General features: G+C 40.4%; 1 protein-coding gene across 1 annotated transcript in view; it reads right to left on the reverse strand.

Moving 5' to 3' along the window:
- LOC119724048 overlaps window positions 1-10,952 on the reverse strand; it is a 53,735-nt gene extending 42,783 nt beyond the window's left edge. Inside the window, exons 1-9 of the mRNA XM_038194970.1 lie at window positions 10,808-10,952; window positions 10,193-10,405; window positions 9,058-9,198; window positions 7,702-7,806; window positions 7,273-7,530; window positions 6,249-6,402; window positions 4,368-4,581; window positions 3,696-3,876; window positions 335-628 (exon numbers count right to left, since the gene is read on the reverse strand). Coding sequence (XP_038050898.1) covers window positions 335-628; window positions 3,696-3,876; window positions 4,368-4,581; window positions 6,249-6,402; window positions 7,273-7,530; window positions 7,702-7,806; window positions 9,058-9,198; window positions 10,193-10,405; window positions 10,808-10,952 — 1,705 coding nt within the window. The remainder of the gene's footprint in view (window positions 1-334; window positions 629-3,695; window positions 3,877-4,367; window positions 4,582-6,248; window positions 6,403-7,272; window positions 7,531-7,701; window positions 7,807-9,057; window positions 9,199-10,192; window positions 10,406-10,807) is intronic.
- Window positions 10,953-12,047: the final 1,095 nt, after the last annotated feature.

Below are 12,047 nucleotides of genomic sequence, written 5' to 3' on the forward strand. Positions count from 1 at the left end.
GAAATCTCCTTTAAGTAAAAGTATGATTTGATTAAATTTAAAAACATGAAAGTAAAGAAAACTACTTGAATTCAACCAATTCAGCTAGCGCTACCAAAGCGCTGGATGAATGGGGAACACAGATTCGCAATGAACGGGGGGATACAGATTCGCAATGGTATTTTTGTAATGCTGTAACGATAGAAGTTGGAAATACATGGAAGAAATGGAAAACTCACCGATAAACTCTGGAAGGTTTAGAAGATATTTTTCTTATGATGAACACAGGACATTGTTTGATACATCAAAATCGCTTATGCAAAACCTTGTTTTTTCCCTTAAAACCAATAATTACCACTGTCAATAGTAGCGCTGACGTAATTTCCTATGGGTTTCAGCAATCCTTGACTCAGGTGATGAATATTAATGAATCTGTTCATCCAATCAAGAACTACTGATGTCATCCCTCCGCTAGAGTCGAGGTCAACCAACCACTCGTAGTCGGCTTCTTCATTTGCTGAAAGTAATCGCACAGATGCGTTGCTCTGCACAGTGACATCATCGGGATCGTCGTCAAAGAAGACAAAACGCCTGCTGAGTTTAACATTGCCAGCGTTGTCAACAGCGGTAAGGATGACGGAGTAAACACCTGTGGAAGGAGGGGAGTGGATGTATAAGACTGGATGTATATTATAATAATATATATAAATAATAATTACATTTATAACGCGCCTTTTCCAAAGGTTACAAAGCGCAACCACCTCTGATAGTACATTTAGTAAGAAACACCAAAAAAAAAAAAAGACAATTAACATGAATCCAGTGAACAGGCAGGTTTTAAGTGAGGATTTAAACATGTGTATTGAGGTGCAGCATCGAACTGGTTGTGGGATGGAGTTCCAGATTCTTGGACCTGCCACAGTGAAAGCCTTATCTCCTGCTTTCTTTGCAGTGCGAGGAATACATAGGTTGCCCTGGGAGCGTAAGTTTCTTCGTTTCTTCGTTTCTTCCAGTGAGTTTGAAATGTATTCTGGGGATGAGTTAGTGGTTACTTTGTACATTATTAAGGCAGTTTTGTATATGATGCGTTTCTCAACCGGGAGCTAATAAAGCTGCTGGAGAAGTGGGGATGTGTGATCTTGGAAGGGAGGAGATGACCCGGGCTGCTCTATTTTGAATGTTCTGCAAGCGGGCCAGATCGGATTGCTTGAGTCCGTTGAGTAGTGAGTTGAAGTAGTCGATTCTTGATAGCACGAGGGCTAGCAGCTGCATGACATTTAGAATCGACATCGATTTACTTTCTCACTCTGGTGATGTTACGTAGATGATAATTGGCTGATCTGCAGACTGATTTGCATGAGATGAGATGATTATGAGATGAGTGTCACTGAAGAAAATGTGGATAACAATATAGGTGCACTTGTATGAGTAGGACTCAGTCATCACATGATGTGACATCCTCACTAGGAAACTTTGAACTTTACACCTGTCATCCTTTGCGACCAGAAGTAGTTACCTCATATGGAATTCAACTGAAATAATCTTAAATTTGGGTAAATCATTTGTCATTTCGTCACCGTTTTCATGAAGAGCCACATATGTCCAAAATCACATTTTGTTTGCGATTTTGATTTTTTTTAAATATTTTGCATTAAAACAATGCATTTAACCATTTTTATATGTTTATGGAAGTGTGGGAGAACGGGGTATTTTCCCCTTTAATGCATTGGATTGTGTAGACTTCTTCGAGTTGTGTCCATACTTTCATGAAGTCCCTTTAATGTTAAGCACTGTATCTGGGCAGATGCCACTTAACCCATGTAAACAACTGTATCCATTCTCAACCATTGGAATATAGTACTTGCATTTGCAAGCTTTGGAAAACATTTTGCTTATCAAATGGGAAATTCAGCTTTACATAATTGATTATTAATTCTGTTTGAATAGTTTATGGGGCATATTATAACTTTTGTTAATTAAGATAAACACTTACTAAGTGCGGAGTGATAAGTCCGCCCAGCTAGTACGAGTGTGTAACAACTTTTCAGGGTTCTCACTCTCTCTGCTTTTCGCTGTCGATGGGCTGAAAGACGTGGAAGGTTGCTGGAAATTGCAAGCCAAATTCTCTCTTTTTGGGAGATGATAGGCATCCCGACAGGATGCCAGAAGTAAGTTTATAGTTTATTCCTTCCGACGAGGGAACTTTAAGCTGAATGGCTTGATGATTTAAGGTGGAAAATGTGTGCTTTTGGGGGTGTACGAATGGCTGTTTTTCGTAAATTATTGCGTATCGTACACGTGCAACCAACTCGGCCCTATATTGTTTATTGCAGTAGGCGGCTGTGAGTGAGAGCAGTCTGGCTTGTTTTTTTTTTTGTTTTCTACAATACTGATGTTCCTACCATGTGCCAATGCTAATTGATGATGTATGAAGACGAACCAAGATAATTAAATGATGAGATAATCAAGTTCAAGATCAGTGAGTGCAGTCCAGAGTTGTTATTCCATCCCAAGGGTACACACCCTCAACCCCGAGGTGGAGTCCACACCCCCTCCCTGATAGGAGACAACTAGCTCCTATTCCATGACAGAAGCAAAACATCATTAAGGGCAAAAATCTCGATAAATGCATTTTGCGTTTTCACGAAGAGCCACATACATCTTGGCCCTTTGAACGCGTACAAAACCCATTGCAAGGAAATACGTAAAAGTAGGTCAAATGAGATTTTCGTTTTCACGAAGAACCGCATATCTTTTTTACATTTTCAGCTGCGCGCGCGTACTCACGCGAACCTATGGAAATACACGTTGAACAGAAAGGGCCAATATGTCGGAAAACTGAATTTGCGTTTTTACGAAGTGCCACATATCTTTACTAATTAATTTTCACCAATTAACTAATGTATTTAGTCTTACTACCGGGTTCATGTAAACATTCTCGTAGAATCGTGTGATGGCTTGCCTTGCCTCACAAAGTTGTTGCAAAGTAGTATTTCTTGCAGTTTTAAAATATGAGAAACTTCTTTTGCGATTATCTCGAAAACACTTTTTTTTTTAATCAACATAATAATATAGTATGTGGCTGTTCCTGAAAACGGTGACGATTTGTGCAATTTCGTTTGAAGCTACAGAAGTGGTCAAAATCTAAAGACTGGAGCTTAATAACTAACCTGATGAAGTTCTAGCTCAGTGAACAATGTATATTTCAAGAAAGCAATATTCTAGGATCTCGATTTCAATTCAAAAGTTGCCAAGTCATGTTTTGAGTTGTATCCAAAATCAGCGCCCGGAACACACTCTCATTCAGCCGATTGAAGCTACGCGATGACACGCACTGAACCAACGAATAATACCGGTAGCAACTGCACGCACGCGACTGTGTCGTCTAAGCGCTTGCATGTACCCAGACACGGATTCACCCAATTGCAAACAAATTACAAACGGAAATTTGTAAAAATGCGTCACTTGACACATCTTTTAGAATATGAAGAAAACGTTAAACCGGAAATGGCCAAGATGATAGTGCGATTAAGCCCGCTGGTTTAATTGTGGTGCCATTAGAGGGCGTACTAGTTACTGTCCACTATCGATCACTAGCGTCTTGGGCCAAGACTAACCTGAAAGCAGCTGGTTTAAATCCATCAACATTATATACCGTTTCATTAAAGTTAATTGTCATTTCTTTCACAAACAGCTACGTAGCCAACAAAACCTACCAACATGGGGCAGGGTGACAGTCTGTCCAGAGCTGGTTACTCCTTCATAAACAGCCGGACTGTCAAAGATTTCAGTCATTTCGTTGCCATGGCTACCCGACAGCTGTCGGACCACCAGGTCGTATTCTTTGATGCTAGCGAGATCATCTGCCCAACCTTGCCAAGTGACGTTAAAATGAGCCTGTGATGATACAGAAGTTGAGAGACAACTGCAGACCTTAGATGGCCATTCCAATTAAAAAAATAACTCTATAAGCTAGTCTTACACGTAACCACTACCCACTCCAAACAATGTACAGACTAATTCTTCGACAGCCATTGTCTACGGTCGCACCATAGATATAGAATAAAAAGACTAGATCAACATCGCGCTGACGCGCTGCCGATCTAGTCTTTTTATTCTATATCTATGGGTCGCACCAGGCTCGTGCCAGTCGCGCTCAGGTAGTACGCATCAAAGATCCTATAGCGCGATCCTATAGTAGCGGCGCTATAGGATCTTTGGTACGCATGTACTCCGGACTCCTTCGACCAATAACGATACCAAAATGTGTGCGCGCCTGCCTGGTCTTTAAAAACGCGTGCAGCATGCACGTGAGCATGACACCAACGCAGTGACGACTTCTAATTCTAGTCATCAGATGCTGCTATTACGAAAGTATCATGGCTAACCTGTGAGGTGACATCATTCCCTGCATTCAGCATGGTGGTTCGACATCCACTGGCGACATCCACACAGTGGTAGGGGTTATCAAAGTCAAAGGTGAAAGTTGAATTCCTAGAAACTGTCTGTCCATCATAGTAGCGTGTGATGATGGTATCAGATGAGTCTCTGTTGTAGAGATTCAGGTACCCGCCATTGGTTGTAGTTACATCATAGCTCAGTCTGTAACAGACAAAGAAGTTTGGAGATAATTACAAAATATATGCACTCTTTGAATCGAGCTTCAATTCAACTCTCTAATCGTCGCTTCCATTTCCTCAAGAATTGTATTCATTTGTGTTTGAGGCGGAGTAAAAAAATCGGAATGCCAGCCTGCCCCACACTTCAATCATCAGTGATAAATTTCCCATAACTTACAAAGTCAAATGTACAAGAAGTTTTGGCTGCTTGGTTACCTGTTAGCTGGTCCCAGAGGGTCCATGCAATGGCTGAAACTTATGACTTAATTACATAGCCCAGCTGGTTGTTTGTGATTGTAATGGGCTTATCCTGCCAACTGTGTACTAATGTTGAGCAAACCCGACCCGAAACCAATCAGACCCGAAAACAACTTCGGGTTGGGTCGGGTCAATTTTACCATCATTTCAGTCGGGTCGGGCCGGTTTAGGTTCTGCGTTTGCAATTTACGGGTCAGGTCGGTCAGTTAAACCATCTTGTAAAAATAATTATAAAGCAAAACCCACACACATACGACACAGTACGGATATTCACGTGACGCAATTACTGTGCCCGATCAACCCACCACACGAATGTGCTTGTGGTTTGTGGTGCATTGTCACGCACAATATACAACGTGTAGGCCCACAAGTAGGTAACGTTACGAGTCTACACCGTACTGTATATGGTACGATTCTGTTGAATGAAGGTCATTCGTTGCAAAAATGATGATAAGACATGAATCTGGGACTAAGAAATATTTCACATTTGTTAGGAAATACTTGAAATGACTCTCCATCAGGGGCGTCAATCGCTTCTCAAAAGTGGGGGGGGGGGGGGGGGGGGGACATACCTTGATCAGAACTGATGCGGGCTCGAAGCGCGAAGCCTTTCCGGCGTGGGGTTCGGGGCCGCTTAACGGCCCCGAAACAAATTGGATTCTAGATGCTCTGTGGTGTGATCTGAAACAATCTCTTACCACTTTCTCCATGCTTTAATTTTCGTAGCAAAAGATACATTGAAGTACATAATAGGGCCCTGTAAATGGGACACGAGTTCAAAAATCTGGGGGGGGGGGGACATTTGATATTGTGCCACCACCCTTTAAAACCTTACCTGGTTCATTATGGAGAACAATTGTCCGACGTGTTCAAAGTGTGGATTCGTAATTCCGAATCCACACTTTACTAAAGATTCGTCGTACTGAATCACACTTTGTGACCAGTGTAAGAGATTTGTAGATCCAAATCCACACTTTTAAAATAGCGTGACGTCATGGCAACGTCACGCAACACGGGTAAGTTGAAACTCTAAAAGTATACACAGTTGCACAAGCCAGACATTCATGTGTTTTATTGGGGGTTGGTTTGCATGTTTCGGGTCGGTTCCGGTCATTTCTGTCGGGTCGGCTCGGATTTGGGGAGTTCATAACGGTTTCGGTTTTGACTTGGTTTACAATGTATATCCATATTGTTTGGGGTCAGCATGGCCTGGTTAACCGCACCCGATGCGCAATATAACTGTGTTCACTAGATTCATAACAAGACTTCCAGTCAATAGCCATATAAGTCTGAATCCATTGCACAGAATTTCGTGTGCTCTAGCCGAGACCAGTTGCTTGGCAATCGCCTTGTCCCGTTGCTCTTAGCTGTATACAAACAGTTATGGCTTACACATCTCCAGTTGCTGGGGTCCAGTGACTGTAGTTCAAGTTGTTTGTGTTTTCACAGACAACTAAGTCTGTAGCAGGGTCGTCTCGAGTAAAACTCACTCCACTTGTTCGTGAGCAGGGTTGTGAAGCGATCTGATATATCACTGATGTCCCTCCTTAATGCATGGAAAAGAATGGTGACAATCTAGTTATTCGCTGGATAAGGGGAGGGGGTATGGTTCAGGGCAAGTCTAGAGAGAAATCGTAAAAAGCACACAGACGTTTCAGAATAGCATGGTGTTTTGATATTAATTTTTTTTCCAAATTTGCCTAAACGTCATGTATGCACACTGATAAAAATATAAAAACAAATATGACCAACATCCAACTTGCAAAGAGTGTATTTCATAACCGAATCACCTGTGTACACGTCGTAAGGTGCGTGGAAGAAGGTCGTTAGGACGAAAAATGGGTCAAAAGGTCAAATTCGAATTTTTAAGGGTAATCTATAGAGCATGGAAATATCTTTAATTTGATAAACAATTTGTCTTAAAGGTTTACGTCATACTGATGTAATTAACAGAGTGAAAAAGTGAAAATGAGGTTTTTCATTATTTTTGCCTGGCAAAAAGGTCGTTAGCGTGTAATGCTAATGTAACGAATAATGCTCCACGTGCGCTAACATCCAACTCAAGTTGGTTTGCAAAGCCAATCTGCCAAAGAAAGGCAATTAGGATTTAATGTAGAGGGCGTTCTCGTGTAAGGCGGGGTTGGGTGGTTCCCGGAAATAGGTCGTTAGCGTTAAACTGAAAATAACTTCAATATTAAGTAACACTTTGAAACAAAAAAAGCACAATATTATTTTAATTCTTAACAAATTTTATATGTGAACATTTCAGCCTTATGTGATTTTTAATTTAGAAATGGGAGCACAGAATGTTTAACTCGTTTATCCCCAAAAGTGCTTTTTGCGTGCCTGGGCTGCTAACGACCTATTCCTTGGCACACGACGACTTCTACTGTAAATTTTTGGAGGATGAACTCACGATTCACAACAGCATCAACTGTTGCCTCCACCACACCCAGCCTAGCTTTTTGGATGTACGGATGTCCACCGGCAGAAGGGTCTGGAAGTCCAGTCGGTTGGTAGGAGCTTATCCAATTGATCATCAAGCTCTCAAAGTTGTGTACATTGGTGTAGACCGTGGCTGTACTGTTCTGGACCGCAGGAGATTCCAGAGTTGTCGTCCCTTCTTCCAGGGTGGCACGATACTCTGATAAGACTGGTGCTTGACTGCTGCCAACTGAAGTCGTGAGAAAGCATACCTATCAATGTCTTAGCCATATATAGCACATAAACTAGGTCCAATCATGAAGGAAGTAAGTTGTCCTCCGAAAGTATAACTTAACTGTGCTCTCTTAAGTTTGCACTCAGAGTCTACACGCTCCAATTTACATATAATATACAAACTCACTTGTTCTGCAGTCTGTTTCTGAGAATCCACTGCTGCATGTGCAATTGGCGTCTGTGCAGGAGCCTGGGTAGCAAGCATTGCTGTCAGTCCTCCATGAACATTGTTCTAGTGGTATCAGAAAGAGTTTTATGTACATTGATTATTTAGGGTTTATCATTTGTCATTTGGGTATTTTTTTTTCGTTTGAAGCAACAAAAGTACCGAAAATCTAAAGACAGGTACTTAAAAACTAATCTGATGAACTTTTAGCTCTGTTAAACCCAACCCGCCAAGGTATGTTTGCGAGAACCCTGCCAAATGTAGCAACATGCAACACTTACTTTTCAACAATTCAAAAGTCAGCTGCAGTGTTACTTTTGAATTGCGGCTGAATCAGTATCAGGCCACATTCTCATTCAGTTGATTGCAGCTACGCAATGTCATGCAGTAAACTGACAAATTAGAGCAACCGTGCGTGCGTGTGCGCATCATGTCAACGCGTGCACCCATACACGGATTCACCGTCACTGAGGCATCTTTGGAAGTGGACTTCTTTTATTGTTTTCTTCAAATGACAGCATGCCAGAAAGAACAAATTCAGAGGGAGTTGCCATTGCTATCTTTCAGCCAAGCAACTTTTCAACAATAATTTTGTCAGACATTACTTTTTGGATAGCTACAAATTATATACTCTACCTTTAAATGCATGCAACTTTTCAGACAGTACAGATTATACATCGTGCTCATTAAAGCTACAGTCCATTTGCAGCTATTCAAAAAGTAACTGACAAAATCATTCTTAAAAAGCATACCTGGTTTAAAGATAGTAGGACTAAAATCCTTGTGAAATTATTCTTTCAAGCTGTCATTTTGAAGAAAACAATGAAAGAAGGCATTTCAAACGGCGCGTCTAAAGACCAAAATTTTTGGAAATGTCTGTAGTTCGATTTTAATTTAGCGAAGCGCGTGCAAGCGTTGACACAACGCACTTGCGCACGGTTGCTATTATTCATCGGTTCAGTGCGTTACATCGCGTAACTGCAATCTGCTGAATGAGAACGTGTCCTAGACGCTGATTCGGGCCCAATTCAAAACATGACTCAGCAACATTTGACTCGTAATCGAGATCCTTAAAAATTGTTTTTCTCGGAATATAACTGAGCTAAAACTTCACCAGGTTAATTGTTAAGCATCTTTCTTCAGATCTTGAGCACTTTTGTTGCTCAAACGAACATAATGCACAAATTATAACTGATGCACTCATCTACCTTAAATGTCCCAGTACAAAAATTCCATCATGAGTTATTGTCTTAACTTAGTAAACACAAGTCATTGTAGTTTGATATGATGTTAAATCAGATTGATTATTCAACTTACTTCTGCATTCTCTTCCATTATTGACTCTTGAGTAGGCTGCTCCATTTGGCCCATAGTCTCCATCACACCGGTCACATTGTTGGTCATAGGCAGTGGTGCAATGTAACTGGCCATAAACACAGTGTGGTATTGGTGTACATGCTTGTGGAAAAAGAGAATGCATAATTTAACCATTTAAAACCTTTGTAACATGTGTTTCTTGTAATATCATGAGGACATCACTGCAGGCAGTAAAATTAACTGCTGCCAAAAAAACCCCAAAAATCAGAACACAAGGTCACATGGGAATTCTCCATGAATTCTGTTTATTACGAGACAGCTTCACAACAGCATGAATTGGTACGGCCACAAGTACACACACCAAACTATCAACTATATGAAGAGCAGCATACATAATCCATTTTTCTATACTACCTTTTTGGTTAACACATATTAAGAATGGGATTATGTGGACTAGTTCTTTCAACTATATAGTGTGTCAAGTCACAAGCTATTCAATTGAATTACGACAAAGGCATTCCTTTGATTTTGTTTATCCTCATTAACTTGTGACCGGACTAGCGAATTGACTTTGAAATTTACTTGGAATAGACTCATGACTTACCTGGGACCCATCATAAGTACCTCGACAACAGCACTGGTATATTCAGGATTAATGTACTACACCTGTAGTAATTTTAATGTGCTTGAATATTACTTGATATTCTAAGCATCTGGAGATTATAGTTTCAATCTGTGCATTGTATTTTCAAAACAAGTTTAACTTTTGCTTAAAAATAGGGCAAGGAAAAAAGTTTGCTTCTACTAACCAATGCCTAAATATTGAATTCCAAACTGTGTCCGAAATGAAATGTTAATACTGATGCGGTTGGTATACAAATATTGATTGGCTCAGAGTGAAATGGGAGGAATCTTATGGCAAGGTAAATCTGGACTTTTTATTTCTCGTGGCGAAATAGGATGAACTGGAAAAGTCCAGATTTGACTGATTGATAATAATACTCCCATTTCACAATTTAAACCCACTCAATATTTGTTTTATATAACTGACATATAGATCCTTGTCGTTCGATATATTTGATCTTTTATTTCAACATAAAATTGGTGGAAATGTATTTCTCTCTCCCATATTTACCTCGGCAGGTGCTGTAGGCAGGGCTCCATGTTCTTCCTCTCACACATGTGACCGTTGGGGGCTTGGCAGGAAAATAGTAACCTCTGTAGCAGGTATACCGTAAAACAGCATCCTCATATTCATAGTTACCCAGGCTGTAACTGTAAGGACGGGATTGTACGTTGTATAATCCATGACTTGGTTGACCAGGCTTGTAGCACAGAGCATTTTTTGCTGCAATTATTGAGAAAAATTGATGGTGAGGGTTGTAAACAGTTGATTTAAAATTGTGTAAATTCTAACAAGCATGTCTTTTTTAAACAGTATTTAACTGCGTCGTTGAAAAAGAAGTTGAAGTGCATTTTCAAAACAAAAAAAAGGAAATGAAGGAGGGGGCTGGGATGGGAATCCCCTCTCGTCTAGTCCCATTTAACTCTGTTCTCTTTGGCCTCTTTAAATTCCTCCTCTCACAAGGCCACTACTGAATTAGTCCGATTGCTTCTTTGTTAATAATAGTCTCCTTTTGAATGACTTATATGCCTACTGTCACTATGGGCTCAATGTGTAAATTGCGCGACAGGCGGCAAAAGCACCTCCACAACGCAGCGGCGAGGGGAATATTGCTTCATGTCCTACCTCTGTAGACTTGAATGCGATCTGATCCACCACATGTCTCACCGCTGTCTCCTTCACACGTCATACTGCAGCCAGATCCACTGCCATACCTGTCATAGTCAGAATTATCTCCACAGAAGCATTCGTCACCAAACTCCAGTCCCATATAATAATTATGTCTACAGTTAGACATGCACCACTGCCAAGACATGGAAGTCTCATCCTTCACTTCACTTCCTCTAAGAGCACGATCGCCAGTGTTGTCTTTATAGCACCCTAGATAACCAGGTGGTCCTAAGAACACAGGAATATATAAAAAAAAAAAAAAAAATTAGGTGAGTACATAATTTTGGGAAAATGGGAAACGTGATACATAGGGGAAGGGAATGATTGTTGTGGGGGAGGGAGCGGGGACTCACAATAACAGGCCCATAGGTAGGATTTTCAAGAGAAATAAGTGGTGTGGTGCATTTAATTCAAGCACTTGGAAAAAAATTGCATCTGACGCTAGCTTTGGGGTTAGGGGGTGCCGTTCAAACATAATGTATACATATAACACATGTACTTCTAGAATTAGAATCCACCTCTGTGCCTTCTACTTTCGTGGGGGTCTGAAGGCTACGGGACTTGGATTGGAGCTTTGATAGATAGACAATTACTGGCATCTAAAATTTAATTTTCTCAACAAAATATCTCCCCCAAAAGCTGCCCTGTTTGATCCATAATTCTTTAAAATTAGGGAGCAATTTAGCAGGAGGTAATAGAATGCTTTTTCTCGAAGATTTCGTGGAACTGTTAAAATGCTATTACGCATAATTTAAATAATGAATTACGATATTAAAGAATATTAAACATTGTTCAGAAGATCTTGTAGAAGAAATGTCTAAAACGATACCGTGAATAATGTTATTAATGGAATTTTAATATAGAAGAATATTAAACAGCAGGGTTCGCTCACGACCAATCCCAATGTTCACCTAAGCAAACCTAAAATTGTTGTCACTTTCCTTTTTGTCCAACGAATCTTCGCAGTTCACATGAGGTAAAAAAATAGAAAAGAAATGTACTTTCTGACGGAAGAATGGAGGAAGAAAGTGTTTTATGTAGAGGGTAACACAATGCACTAACAACTAGCCCTGCGGTAGCAGAGAACTTGCAATGTGGCATTAGAATGTAAAGAAAATACAAATTTCGCTCATTTGAAACTAAAATGTTGGTTTTCAAGCACAAATCCATGCACACGATACTCACACTTTGGTGT

Source organism: Patiria miniata, unplaced genomic scaffold (genome assembly GCF_015706575.1).
Source record: "Patiria miniata isolate m_02_andy unplaced genomic scaffold, ASM1570657v1 HiC_scaffold_17, whole genome shotgun sequence".
NCBI lineage: Eukaryota > Metazoa > Echinodermata > Asteroidea > Valvatida > Asterinidae > Patiria > Patiria miniata.